Genomic DNA, 15,000 nt, shown 5'->3' with positions numbered 1-15,000 from the left:
CACCACTGCCACCACCACTGCCACCCAGCGCACCTGCCAATTAGAGCACTACCTTCCCGACGACTGTGACGCGGTTAGGGACCACAAACGCCATTACTGGGTGACGTGGAGGCGTGTGGCAAGGGGGAGGAGGAGGAGGAGGAGGAGGAGGAGGAGGAGGAGGAGGAGAAGGACCAGGAGGAGGAGCAGGAGGAGGAGCAGGAGAAGGGAGAGTTCATCAAACGTCAGGAGTGTTTTGTGATGTGCTTGTAAAGGTGGGAATTGGCTTAGCTCATGTCGCAGGCCCGTGTTACCTGACGCGGGGGGACAGGTGTGCGTGTTGGGAGGGTGTGGGGACCTCCTACCTGCCTGCCTGCCTGCCTCCTAGCTTACCTGTGTGAGGAGCGACGCCTCGGAAAAGGAAAGAAGAAATGGGAGGGGGAGAAAGAAATAATGGTTATAATAGTGACTTGTCTGGCTGTGTGTGTGTGTGTGTGTGTGTGTGTGTGTGTGTGTGTGTGTGTGTGTGTGTGTGTGTGTGTGTGTGTGTGTGTGTGTGTGTGTGTGTGTGTGTGTGTGTGTGTGTTTAAAAGATTGGTGTTTCTTGTAAAGGTTGTATAGTGATGGAGTGATAGTGATGGTAGTGGTGATAGCAACAACAACAACAACAACAACAATAAGAACAAGTGGAATAACAAGAACAAGAATATGAACAACAACAACAACAACAACAACAACAACAACAACAACAACAACAACAACAACAACAACAACAACAACAGCAGCAGCAGCAATCATCATAACCACAACACTTTCACAGCTTCACTCGTCACTCTTCGCCCTCAGCATTGTGGATCTGAGAGCATTCCACAAACAGGCATCATAACCACATGCTATTTTCCTTCGCGTAGCTTTCCATTTGGCTCGTATATACGTGAGAGAGGCCGACTTAGGAGTACAAAAAGTAAAAAGATAAATAAATTAATCGTTAAGTCATTGCTGCTGAAGAGATTACAAAAAAAAAAAAATTAGCCTTCAATTAAGTCGACGTATGGCACAAAAAAAAAATGTAAACAAAGAACAATAATAATAAAAAAAATCGTTAAGTTCCAAAACAGGAGGTAAATATTAGTTATGAAGATGCGCCGATACTTCTCCCGAGGAAGATCAAGTCAAAGGAAGGAGCGAGAGAACAGCACCAGTGAACGGGAGGAAGGAGTGAAGGTGCTGGTTACGTCCCGTATTCTGAAACGCTTTGCTTTCATCACGACTAAAAAAAAATAAATAAATAAATAAAAAAAATAACATGATTTGCCGGGTTCTCACGAGTATTTCTCCAGTTAATAATGTAGAAATCTTGTTAATCTATCACTGGAGCTATAAAAACAGTCTTAAAAAACCCGTGTAATTTCAACTAGAGCCTTTTGAAAGAAGAGGTGGTGCGCAGAAGAGTTTTAGAGTACTCTAATAACTCTTGCGTTTCATGACATTCTCTTCAACAATCCAGTAACTGAGTTGTTTTCCCTCATTGTCTAAAACTAGCACACTCAGTTTCGGAATTCTGATGCTCCTAAAAAATTAAGTTGGTTTACTCATTCTTCCTTACTGTCTAATACACCAAGACTTTCACCTTCAGAGTTTCTACAGTGCTCACTCTCCCATATCCCAAATACTTCAGCTACTTTGCCTTACTAACTAACGATACAGCATTCACTTTTATCATATCGCACAGTCCTCACAATCCCAAATACTTCAGCTGATTTGCCTTACTAACTAACAATAAGGCATCCGGTTTCAGAGTTCTAACAATTCTCACTCTTACAAATCCCAAACACTTCAGCTGCTTTGACTTACTAACAACACGACATCCACTTGTAGCGTATCTCAGTCCTTAAAATTCCAAATAATCCTAGTTTCCTTGCACCTTCGGATTAAAGTATTCTAATGGATAATTGGTATACAGTACTTTAATTCTTGAGAGAAGCGCTTAAACTGTAGAGGAACATGTAGACGCACAGTAATTTAATCCTGTCCATTTTTCTTTATTTATTTCCTATGTACAGTACCATGGCCAGTATTCAGAAACGCTCTCTCTCTCTCTCTCTCTCTCTCTCTTCTCTCTCTCTCTCTCTCTCTCTCTCTCTCTCTCTCTCTCTCTCTCTCTCACCGTAACTGTTTTCAAAGGCCACAGAGACGATTAGCCGGGTACTCATAGTCTTCACAATTACAAATAATCCTGGTTTTCTTGCACCTTCGAACTAACAAACTCTAATGGATAACTGATATACAGTACTTAAATATTTGTGAGGAGGGAATTTTAGACTGTACAGGAATTAAGATGACACACAGAACTGACAGCAATGGGCCTCTCTCTCTCTCTCTCTCTCTCTCTCTCTCTCTCTCTCTCTCTCTCTCTCTCTCTCTCTCTCTCTCTCTCTCTCTCTCTCAGCCGAACTTTCCTTCTACGTTTTTTGTTCTCTTGGCCAGTGCCGCTCTTACATGAAAAGTATTCCTCTATTCTTGGTGACCTTCGTTTCGGGGTGTTACGTCAATCCCGCTTTCACACAGTCGACACGAAAACAAGTAAAACAATTAACATGGAAAGAAGTTGTCGTTTTCAGTACTTAATAGTTTTACTCGTGTTTAGTGTTGATGGTCTGTAGATGGGACTGTTGTATGTCATTCCCGCAACGTACGTAACCAAGGCTAAAGGAATGCTGCCAGTACTTCTGGTCCCCACATTACAGGAAAGATATAGGTCTATTAGAATCAGTACAGAGGATACAGGATACAGGGGATGAGGAGTATTCCTTACGAGGCGAGGTTGAAGGTGTTAAATTTACATTCTCTAGCGAGACGTAGGTTAAGAGGGGACCTGATAGAAGTCTTTAAGTGGTATAAGGGTTATAACAAGGGAGATGTAAGCAAAATTCTTATGATCAGCAACCAGGGTAGAACAAGAAATAACGTGTTCAAGCTTAAAAAATTTAGGTTTAGGAAGGAGATAGGAAAAAATTGGTTCTCAAATAGAGTGGTAGATGAGTGGAACGGACTCAGTAATCATGTAGTTAGTGCTATGACACTAGAGAGGTTTAAGAGAAGATTAGACAAGTTTATGGATGGGGATAACAGATGGAAATAGGTAGGTGTGTTTCATACATGGACTGCCACGTGTAAGCCTGGTCGCTTCTTGCAGCTTCCCTTATTTCTCATGTTCTTATGTTCTTATGTACTGTGAGTCTTCATCTTCCTCTACAGTACTTTAATTTTTTGCACTTTCTTTTCTTTTTTCTTTTTTTCCAGAAGTACGTAGGGTGTTTCATATTCATCCCTTACTCAATTATAGTTTCATATTTTTCCTTACATTCTCTAAATAAAGTGACGTAATGCATACAGTACTTGATCCTTTCCACTCTCTCTCTCTTCAGTACTAAGCTCCGTATTTATAAACGCTTTGCTCCCTTACCCACGACGATTTTCAAAGACCACATAGATGATTAGCCGGGTTCTCAAGAGCGTTTCTCCTGTTAATAATGTAGAAATCTTGCTAATCTGTCACTAGAACCGCAGAAACACTAAAGACCTGTCACTTCAGCCAGAGCCTCTTGAAAGTAGTGGAGGTGCGGTGCAGAAGTGTTTCAGAATATACGCATGGTCTTACATTCTAAACTCGTTCTCTGGTTCATAATCGATACTTTTATACTTTTCTTTACGTTTAAGATTCAAAGAGTCGTACTGAACAATTTTAATACAGTATTTTAATTCTTTCCATTTATTTCTTTTCTTTATTTTTCTTTACGCACCATATTCTATTATGAAAGATGTTACACTTTCCTCACATTCTCCAACTAAAGTATTGAGGTTAAAGTGTTGAATCATTTGAGTACGCTATATTAATCCGTCCCACTTCTTTTTTTTCTTTTTTTCCTACGTACCATATTCAATAGTAATCTCTTGGTCCATAAACGATAATGTTATACTTTCCCTTACATTCCCCAACTGAAGTATTTTGTTTTGAATCATTTGGGTACACTACATCAATCCGTTCTACTTCCTTTTTTTTTTCTTCTTTTTTTCTTTCTTTCCGTGCCATACTCCATACTGATCCCCTGGCACATAATCCTTCCCCCTCAATTTCCCCCGTGGAAAACTTAAACAACCGTGGCGACATCACACATCCTGCCAGCCCAGCCCACCAACCCGTAATGGAAAATAGCATCCCCTCCCAGATTAATAATACATGCACAATTTGGACCATATTCTGAAACGCTTCTGCGCACCACCTCCACTACATTCAAAAGGCTCCAGTAGTTGAAATGACACGGGTTTTTAAGGGAGTTTTTAATGTTCCAGTGACAGATTAGCAAGATTTCTACTTTATCAACAGAAGAAATAGTCTTGAGAACCTGACTAACCATCTCTGTGGGCTTTGAAAATTGTCGAGGTGAGAGAACAAAGTGTTTCAGGATACGAGCCTTAGCGTGGTGGCAGAGACGCGGGGAAGGAAAGCAAGACGGAAAGAAAACTAGATAGATAAGTTTTGCTAGAATGGCCTGGGATAGACAGCAAGCCGGTATAGGTCAGGGAAGGTTGATTTGTGTGGTACCGTGGTTCGAATCCGGCAGAGGCAGTCGGCACTCACCTCACCTGCAAAGTAGCTAATTCTTCCTTGGGTTGGTCAATAAATGTGTAACTTTGGAAACTTGCGTTGTTTCATCACCACCACTTTGTAACTCGATGATTTTCTTTAATAAACTGATAAAATTATATAAAGTTAAATTGGGAGAGGTAAACTGCGGAAGCCCGGATGTCCCGATGGCGCTGCGTCCCGTGGTGAGGGATGTCACCCACCACACACCACAAGCTGGAACCAGAGGGATAACAACACCATAACAATACAATGAACAACATAAACAACACCAGTCACACACACACACACACACACACACACACACACACACACACACGTTGCTTTTACATTTTTCTTCATCTCTCCCTCGTCACTATTTTACTCTTTGGCACAGGGGACAGAAGTGAACGCTGAGGCCAGGCCGCTGTCGGGTGTGGTACAAGGAAGGCACTCCTGTCAATGTGTTGCTATGACCACCCTTGTCTCAGAGCGTAGAGGTTCCTGGTGGTGGTGGTGGTGGTGGTGCTGATTCCTTCACCTATTCCTATTCTCTCTCTCTCTCTCTCTCTCTCTCTCTCTCTCTCTCTCTCTCTCTCTCTCTCTCTCTCTCTCTCTCTCTCTCTCGCTCTCTCTCTTCCTTTTATTTAATCCTATCTTGCGCTTCTGTCTTTTGTTTTGTTTGTCTTTCTTTCAGTGTTCTCTCTTCACGTGCTTTATTCCTTCCCTTCCATTCACACCTGCATCATCTCTTGCTTAGTTATCACATCTTCGTCTACGCCATTATTATTATTTATCATTTACTTATTGCTATTTGTTTATTTATCATTTCTCATTATTCTATTTATCTCTACACATGTTTCTTTATCCCTCCCTCCCTCTTTCCCTCCCTCCCTCTTTCCCTCCCTCCCTCTCTCCCTCCCTCCCTCTCTCCCTCCCTCCCTCTCCTCCCCCTTATGTCTCCTTTCTTAATCTACTAGGCCCATTTGTCTCTTCCCTCCCTTGTTCCTCTCCCATTCTCTCCCTCCTCTTCCCTCCCATGCCCCTCATCTCCCTCTCCTCTTCCCCTTAACCTTTATGCTTCCTTCCATCCTTTATCTTTCTCTCCTTCTCTTCCTCCCTTATTTCCCTCCCTTTCTCTTCCTCCTTACTCCTTCCATACCTCTATTTTCACTCCCCTCCCTTCTCTCTCTTCTTGTTTCCCTTATCTTCTGTCCCTCTTTTTCTCCCCCTTTCTCTTCTCTCCCTTAGTTTCCATTTCTTCCTCCCTTCCTCCTTTCCTTTCCCCTCCTTCCCTTCATTCCTTCTTTTCCCTTCCTCTTCTTTCCTTTTTCTCTTCCCATACCGTTTCTCTCTCTCTCTCTCTCTCTCTCTCTCTCTCTCTCTCTCTCTCTCTCTCTCTCTCTCTCTCTCTCTCTCTCTCTCTCTCTCCCTTACCGTCTGTCCTTCCTTCCCTCCCTCTCTTCTTTCCCTCACCCTCTGTGCCTCCTTCCCTCCCCCCTCTCTTCCCTTCCCGCCCCTCCCTCCCTCGCGCCGTCAACCATAATTGCGGGGCAGGAGGCGGGAGGACCCAGGGGAGAGGGGCGGGGGAGTCCTTCAGCGGTCTCACCACTTAATTCATTTACATCGCTCACCGTTACTTTACATTAGAAAACAGATGATGCTCCAAGGGACCCCCGCGCGCCGCTGCTCTTCGCTCGACACCCTCCCTCGCCGCCGCCTTCAGTTCAACAAGCGGCCCTAACACCAATCCAAGGCTTACATTCACCCATTCAGGTCTATCTGGCGGGATTCCTCAGGTGTGGGTGGAGTGTTGGGTGTTCCAGGCAGGTGTGGCGAGGTGCCAAACAGGTGTGGTGTGAGGCGAGGGTGTGAGTGAACGTTACATTACGGGAAGGGAGGTGAAAATCGCTGTGAATTCCGATAACAAAACATCCCCACTACGATCATCCCTTGTCCTAACCTAGCGGCTCATTCCAAAAGGCTTCGGTCGGGCGGCGCGTGGCGGAGGCGGCGGCAGTGAGCGAAGAGCGGCGGGCAGCGGAGCCACTTGGATGCATATTAGTAATCCAATTTAGTTTACAGTGTGGCTGCGAGTCCATATGGGCACCCGCGGCGGCCTGATTCATGTGGCTGATAATTGAGTTAAAGTCGCATTTTGGCGCTCAAACTGGTGGTCGGCACCGCTGTAAGACACCGCGCGGCCTGCTGGAGGGGTGCTGGGGAGAAGAGGAAGGGGTGAGGCAGGAGTGAGGAAGGGGTGATGCTTACAGTGGAGACAAGAGAAAGGGTGATATAGGTTAGTGAAGGAAGGGGAAGGACCGGCGATAGGGTGTTGGGGTGTTGGAAGGGTTGATGCTGGGGAGAAGAGAGAGGGGTGATGAAGGGGTGATGGAGAGAAGGGAAGGGGTGATGTTGGGGTGAGGGAGTGGAGTAGGGTCTTTTAATCTCCTTCCTTCCTCTCTTCCTCCTCCTCGACATCACCAGCACCTTTATCTTCTTCTCATCGTCTTTTCACGTCGTTATCTTCTTTCTTGTGGTCGAAAGTAGACTCCTCCTCCTCCTCCTCCTCCTCCTCCTTAGGTGAGCCCGTGAGTGTCCCAAGAAAAATAGAGACGTTTTAGAAGGGAGGAGGAGGAGGAGGAGGAGGAGGAGGAGGAGGAGGAGGAGGAGGAGGAGGAGGAGGAGGAGGAGAAGAAGGAGGAGGAGGAGGAGATGTTTATAATCCTGCCCTGTTAGTTACTCAAGGGAATCTCTCTCTCTCTCTCTCTCTCTCTCTCTCTCTCTCTCTCTCTCTCTCTCTCTCTCTCTCTCTCCCATAGTCCATTCTCTTAAGGCCGTGACCCTTCTTCCTCTTAGCATGCCTTCTCTTCTCTCCTTTCCTCCTCCTCTTCCTCCTCCTCCTCCTCTTCCTCCTCCTCCTCCTCCTCTTACTCCTCCTCCTCCTTTTACCCTTCCCCTTTACTTTGCTTTATCAAATTATCTCAGCTTTCATCTAGTTCTTTATCCATTAAGCTGTCAACTAACTCTCTCTCTCTCTCTCTCTCTCTCTCTCTCTCTCTCTCTCTCTCTCTCTCTCTCTCTCTCTCTCTCTCTCTCCACAATCTGAAGTATATATTTTTTTCTTTTTTCCTTCATACTTTCTCGTTTTCTTTCATTATTTCATTTCCTTCTTCCCATCTTCTTCTTGTTCCTCTTCTTCTTCTTGTATTGCCCTCTCCTTCCTTCCAACATTCGTTTTAATCTTCCCTTCCCTTCTTCCCTCCTCCCTCAAATCATATCTTCAGACTCCATCCTTCTCTTCCCATTTATTCTCTCTCTCTCTCTCTCTCTCTCTCTCTCTCTCTCTCTCTCTCTCTCTCTCTCTCTCTCTCTCTCTCTCTCTACTTCCTTCCTCTTCCTCCTCTCATCTTTTTATTTCAATTCTTGTTTTCTATCTTATCTTTGCCTTCTTTTTCTTCTTTTCCATCTAGTTATCTTGTTTTTCTTCACTTTTCTCTTTCTCCCTTCCTTCGTTTTTTTTTTTTCAACCTTCCTTCTTTTTTCTTCCCTTTCCCCTCCTTCCTTATCTTCTAAAGGTCTTTGATGTATTCTTTCTTAATTCTCTCTCTCTCTCTCTCTCTCTCTCTCTCTCTCTCTCTCTCTCTCTCTCTCTCTCTCTCTCTCTCTCTCTCTCTCTTGTTTTCTCTCGCTCTCAATACCTTCTTTTCTCTTCCTTTTCCTCTCTTTCCTCCAGTCTTCCTATTCCTCCCATCCTCCATTTCCCCTTCCTCCCCTCTCCCTCCTCTCTCCCTCCTCCGTCCCTCCTTTTTTTATTTACACGAGTTACAAAAATCAAGTAATGCATAATACCTTTTTAAATGATAATAGGCAACTTTGAAGAGAAATCATATATAACAATAATAATAATAATAATAATAATAATAATAATAATAATAATAATAATAATAATAATAATATTTCCTCTCTTATCCTTCCCATTTTTCATTTCCCTTCCTTCCCCTCTTTCTCCCTCCCTTCCTTCTCTTCCTTCTCCCTCCCTTCCTTCTTTCTTCCTTCTCCCTCCCTTCCTTCCCCTCTTCCTTCTCCCTCCCTTCCTCCTTTATTCCTCCCCTCTTCCTTTCTTCCCTCCCCGTCCCTTCTCATTTCTTCCCTCTCTCCCTCTCTCCCTTCCTTCCCTCCCCCTCTCCCTCCCTTCTTCCCTATTCCTCCCTTCTCCCTTCTTCCCTCTCCTTACCGCCTATCTTCTCTCTTTCTCTTCTCTCTTCTTCCCTCTTCCCTCTTCCTCCCTCTTCCCTCTCTTCTCTCCTCTCCCTATTCCCTCTCCTCCCTAGCCTTTCCCTTACCGCCAACCTCCCTACCCCCCTCCTCCCTCTTCCCTCTCCTCTCCAGCCTCTCCCTTTCCACCTAATGCCTCTCCTATTCCCTCCCCTCTCCAGCCTTTACCCTCCTGCCGTCCCTCCCTCCCTTCCTCCCTCCCCTCCTCTCTCTCCTATCCCCTCCTCCCCCTGCCTACCCCCTCTTCTATTCCCCCAACCCTCCTTTGGCCGGTAGCACACAATAATGGCGGTCCTTATTTTGAGCAACAAACCGGATTACGCGGCATTATCCAGATGGAGTAGGAGACGAGGCCTGTCACGCCGCTCAACTTTACATACGCGGCACTAGGAGGGAGGCGGGGAGAGGCTGGGGTGGATTGGGGGAGGCAGGTGGGGGAGAGGCAGGGAGAGCGAGGAATGAAAAGAAGGGAGGTGGGCTTGTGTGGAGGGGGAGAGTGAGGCTGGGGTGGAGGGGAGAGAGAGGCTGGGGTGGAGGGGAGAGAGAGGCTGGAGTGGGAGAGGGAGGTAAGTGGGGGGATGAGGGAAAGGGAGAATGAGGAATGAAAAGAAGGAAGTGGGAGAGAGGAAAAGAGGCAGGAAAAAGGTAGGGGAGGGAGAGAGTGAGGGGGAGAGGGAAGGAGAGAGGGAGGGTGAGAAATGAAAGGAAGGAAAAGGAAGAATATTGGGATGAGAAAAAGGAGGGACGAGTAGGAAAAGTAGGGAGGGAGGGAGGGAGGGAGGGAGGGAGGGAGGGAGGGAGAGAGTGAGGGAGAGGAAGGAAGAGAAAGGGAGGGAAGACAGAGCGAGGTAGGGGTGGGGACAGAAGAAGGAGAGAGGGAAAGGGAGAGTGAAGAGAGAGTGGAAGGAATAAGAAAGGAGGAAGACTGGGGAGTGGCAGAGATGGGAGGGGAGAGGGAGGTAGGGGAGGAAGGAAGAAGGGAGGAGGAGGAAGGATGGCAGGGAGCGAGGAATGGTAGGAAGGAGGGATGAAAGAGAGGGATGGGGAAAGGAAAGGAGGAGGAAGGGACTGAAGGAAGAAGCGAGAAAGGAAAGGAAGAGAAGGAAAAGTAGAGAGAGAGAGAGAGAGAGAGAGAGAGAGAGAGAGAGAGAGAGAGAGAGAGAGAGAGAGAGAGAGAGAGAGAGAGAGAGTAAGAAGAAAGCAAAGAAAACGTGAAAGAAAGAAAGAGGAAAAGGAAAGGAAAGGAAGGAAGAAGGGATGGAGAGAAAAGGAAGCAAAGGAGGGAAGGAGGGAGAGAGAAACAGAAGACACAGGAAGGAGGATACAAGAGGAAAAAGATTAGAAGGAGGAGAGACAGGGAGGAAAAAGAGAGAGGGAGAGGGAAGAATGGGAGGGAAGAGGGATTTATATATGAACACCAGATGGGAGGGAGGGAGGGAGAGAATAAGGGAGGGAAGTGAGAGACAGGGAGGGAGGAAAAAAAGGGAGAGGAAAAACAGAGTGGAGGGATTAAAATGGAGGATATTCTGATGTCAACATGCAAGCAGAGAGAGAGAGAGAGAGAGAGAGAGAGAGAGAGAGAGAGAGAGAGAGAGAGAGAGAGAGAGAGAGAGAATGATTTCCAGTCAGTCAACAAAAGAATCAACATGAATAACAAAGCCGCCTCTCTCTCTCTCTCTCTCTCTCTCTCTCTCTCTCTCTCTCTCTCTCTCTCTCTCTCTCTCTCTCTCTCTCTCTCTCTCTCTCTCTCTCTCTCTCTTTTCTTTCCATCCCTCTCTGTTTCCTCATTTCGTCCTCCTTTCCTATTCCACATCCATCGTGATTTTTCTACTTCTTTCTTTCCTTCTCTCTCCCACTTTCTTTTTGTTTTTCGTCTTTCTTTCCTTCACTCCTACCCTTCATCCTTCTTGGTTTCCCTAATTTCCTTTCTTTCCTTCTCTCCTCTCCTACTTTCACTTCGCTTTTTCTTCTTTCTTTCCTTCTCTTCTCTCCTACTTTCTTCTAGCTTTTCTACTTCATCTTTTCCTTCTCTCCTATCTTACATCCTTCTTACTTTCCCTGCTTCATCTTTATTCTCTTCTTCTATTCATGTTGATAATAAAAAGTAAAAACAAAGTAGAGAATGATAAACTAGAGAAATAAACTCATTCATTACATCGATGCAGAAGAAGTGACGTCATGCAGGAGTCAACAGGGAGCATTAACTAAAAGAAGGGAGAAATTTATGACAGAGATGAGAGGTGTAAACAAACCCGCATTCAGAAACGTCTTGCTCTCTCACCACGACTATTTTCAAAGGCCATAGAGATAAGCCATCTTCTAAAGAATGCTTCTCCTGTTGATAATATAGAAATGTTGTTAATCTGCCACTAGAACCATAAAAACACTTAAAAACTCCTGTCACTTCAACTAGAGCATTTTGAAAGTAGTGCTTCTCCTGTTGATAATGTAGAAATCTTGTTAATCTGCCACTAGAACCACAAAAACTCTTAAAAACTCATGTCACTTCAACTAGAGCATTTACAAAGTAGTGCTTCTCTTATTGATAACATAGAAATCTTGTTAATCTGTCACTAGAACCATAAAAACACTTAAAAACTCCTGTCACTTCAACTAAAGCATTGAAAGTTGTGGTGGTGCATCCCAGGAGTGTTTCAGAATATGATCTTCAGTCAGGCATGGAAATACAAGAACTGCCGCGTGTGCTCCTGGTGGCTTCCTGCACCTTCCCTTGCCTTCTCATGTTTTGAGGACATGCTGAGATCAATAACTCAAAAAAACACGTTGCTATTTCAGTAAAAATAAGTTAATATTTTTAGGGGTGATTTTTTTTTTCTATAGATGTATACGTCATGGAGATTGGATAAGGGGTAAAAGAATGAGAGGGGGAAAAATTAAGGCCCTTGTGCCGTAAAGACTAGATAAGAACCAAAAAAACTCAGTCAATTTAGTTTTTAAATATTCAAGAGCGCGCGCGCGCACACACACACACACACACACACACACACACACACACACACACACACACACACACACACACACACAGAGAGAGAGAGAGAGAGAGAGAGAGAGAGAGAGAGAGAGAGAGAGAGAGAGAGAGAGAGAGAGAGAGAGAGAGAGAGAGAGAGAGAGAGAGAGAGAGAGAGAGAGAGAGAGAGAGAGGTGCAGTAAAGGCCTCTTATTGCCCCGAATCTTTCAACTTCAAACCTCGCTTCTTATTACTTTAGTCAGGCAAGGGCAACAGTTTAACAGGTTAACCCTTTGACTGTTATTTAGTATATCTTTCATTAATTACTAATCACTGATACATCTTCACTTATTCTTCATCCACCGTCAATCCTTAAACTGTTTAGATATTGCAAAATCTATTCTTTTTTTAATTCCCCTACTTTCTTGTTCAAGCTTATAAATATGTCATGCGTTACTTACGGCGCTGTTAATTGTTTCGTATCGCAGTGAAAGGGTTAACAGATACACTATGAAACTAGTAAAAGAAATCTCCTTACACACACAAAAAAAAAAAGTATTAGTGGACAGAAGCAACACCTTTCACTAACAAATTAAGGCAAAAATTCTAATCCGTACTGAAGATTTTACAAGTTATCATAAAGTCACTGAAATCTCTCATGTGTGTTAATTAAATGTCGCTTCCTTTTTCATGGTGGTGGTGGTGGTGGTGGTGGTGGTGGTGGTGGTGGTGGTGGTGTGTGTGTGTGTGTGTGTGTGTGTGTGTGTGTGTGTGTGTGTGTGTGTGTGTGTGTGTGTGTGTGTGTGTCATGGTTTTGTTAGGTTGATCGTAAAAGCATTGTTCGTTTTTACCTCGTTCTTACGTCATAATTTTCATGCATTTTCCTTTTTTCCTTCATTTTTTTCCTTCATTTTTTCCTTCCTTCTTTTTTTAACCATGCCTTGTCAATTTTCTTCTTTCCTTCTTTTTTTATTAAGCATTTTCCTGTTTTTCTCATTTTCTGTCATTCATTCTCCTTTTTGTTGCTTTTTTACTGTGTATTTTTCTTTTTCATCTTTTCTTCCTTTTTTTTGCCATGCGTTTTCCTTTTTTTTTCCTTTTTTTATGTGCCTGGTTTCTCCTCTTCCGTCAGCTACGAGGAGGAAGCGGTGGGTGGGGAGAAGCCTTCGCCACTACTATCCCACGTCTCGCAAAGGTAATCACGTCACGTCTGCTGGTGTTTGTTCTTCATGTTTTTTTTTTTCTCTATTCTTCTTGTTTTTTTCTCTATTTTCCTCCCTCCTCTTCCTCTTCTTGTTTTTGTTCTTCTTTCCCTCCTTCTTCCTCTTCTTGTTTTCATTGTTCTTCCTCTTTTTCCTCCTTCTCCTTCTCTTCTTATTCTTGTTCTTCTTTTCCTTCTAGTTCTTTCTTCTCTACTCTTCTTCTGCTCGTACTTATCATCATCTCTCTTTGCTCCTTGCCCAGTCCTCCGTCTTCATAACTTCCCAACACCCACCACCACACATCACACCCAGCCAGCCACACACACACACACAGCCACCCTCTCTCTATGCACCTTACTTCTCTATCCTTCCCGCCTCCCTCCCTGCTTCCCTCCCTCGTTAGCGCTCGCCCCAGAAGTCAAGTGAGGCTTTGAGCTGCTCCTCCTTAGTCGTCTCTTCAAGGGGGATTCAATTAGGCTGGCAGTATTAAGTTAGACACAAGAGACGCACGTGGGAGTCTGGGCAAAGTGTGCACATCCCCGGGCCACTCCCCTCGTCCTGCCCTCCCCCTTGGATCCCGCGGGGCACACAGGAGTCTCGGTCATGGAGGAGGGGTGGAGGAGGAGTGGAGGAAGTGTGTGAAGTGCGTGAGGAGGAAAGGAGGGAGGAAAGAAGAGGTTGGGAGTGTTCGGACGTGTGGCAGGTGGCGGTGTGTTGACTCAAGGCGTCCCCGATGATTTGTTAAACTCGCTAACGAGCAGTAATTGTCAAAACCTGGGACGGCGCGGCACAAAGCACCTCGTCAAGTATTGAAGGAGGGCCCCCGCCGCCCCGCGCCGCCCCGCCCCCCGCGACAATGGAGCCCCGCGGCAACTCTGTTTGATTTGGGAGGAGGCTAATTAAAAGTGCTACACGGCAAACACTCCGACCAGCACACCCCAGCACAACCCGGGACACCACAGCACACCCCAGCACACCCCAGCACACCCCGGGACACCACAGCACACCCCACCATACCCCTGCACACCCCGGGACACCACAGCACACCCCACCATACCCCTGCACACCCCGGGACACCACAGCACACCCCACCATACCCCTGCACACCCCGGGACACCACAGCACACCCCACCATACCCCTGCACACCTCAGGACACCACAGCACAGCCCACGATACCCACGCACACCTCAGGACACCACAGCACACCCCACCATACCCCTGCACACCTCAGGACACCACAGCACACCCCAGGACACCCAAGAACATCCCAACACACCCCAGAACACCTCAGGACACCCCAGCATACCCCAGCACACCCCACAATGCCTCAGAACACCCCATCACATTCCACAATACCCCAGCACACCCCAGCACACCCCAGAACACCCCAGCACATCCCAGCACATCCCAGAACACCCCAGCACACCCCAGCACATCCCAGCACACCCCAGCACACCCCAGGACACCCTAGCACACCCCAGGACACCCCAGCACACCCCAGGACACCCCAGAATAACCCAGGACACCCCAGCACACCCCAGGACACCCCAGAATAACCCAGGACACCCCAGGACACCCCAGCACACCCCAGGACACCCCAGAATAACCCAGGACACCCCAGGACACCCCAGCACACCCCAGGACACCCCAGGACACCCCAGCACACCCCAGGACACCCCAGAATAACCCAGGACACCCCAGGACACCCCAGCACACCCCAGGACACCCCAGAATAACCCAGGACACCCCAGGACACCCCAGCACACCCCAGGACACCCCAGCACACCCCAGAATAACCCAGGACACCCCAGGACACCCCAGCACACCCCAGGACACCCCAGAATAACCCAGGACACCCCAGCACACCCCAGGACACCCCAGAATAACCCAGGACACCCCAGGACACCCCAGGACACCCCAGCACACCCCAGGACACCCCAGCACA

General features: G+C 46.3%; 1 protein-coding gene and 1 long non-coding RNA gene across 2 annotated transcripts in view; one reads left to right on the top strand and one right to left on the bottom strand.

Annotated features, from left to right (window-relative positions):
* Window positions 1–15,000, bottom strand: part of LOC135112469 (uncharacterized) — a 48,881-nt gene that overhangs the window by 11,131 nt on the left and 22,750 nt on the right. The gene's annotated exons all lie outside the window — the stretch shown is intronic.
* The window catches only part of LOC135112429 (DNA-directed RNA polymerase II subunit RPB1-like), a 33,754-nt gene that overhangs the window by 9,248 nt on the left and 9,506 nt on the right, over window positions 1–15,000 (top strand). The window contains exons 4-5 of the mRNA XM_064026891.1: window positions 13,987–14,715; window positions 14,927–15,000. The exon at window positions 14,927–15,000 is cut by the window's right edge and continues 255 nt beyond it. Of these exons, the coding sequence (XP_063882961.1) occupies window positions 13,987–14,715; window positions 14,927–15,000 (803 nt within the window). The remainder of the gene's footprint in view (window positions 1–13,986; window positions 14,716–14,926) is intronic.

Source organism: Scylla paramamosain, chromosome 23 (genome assembly GCF_035594125.1).
Source record: "Scylla paramamosain isolate STU-SP2022 chromosome 23, ASM3559412v1, whole genome shotgun sequence".
Lineage (NCBI taxonomy): Eukaryota > Metazoa > Arthropoda > Malacostraca > Decapoda > Portunidae > Scylla > Scylla paramamosain.
This window is presented reverse-complemented; position numbering and strand designations above follow the sequence as displayed.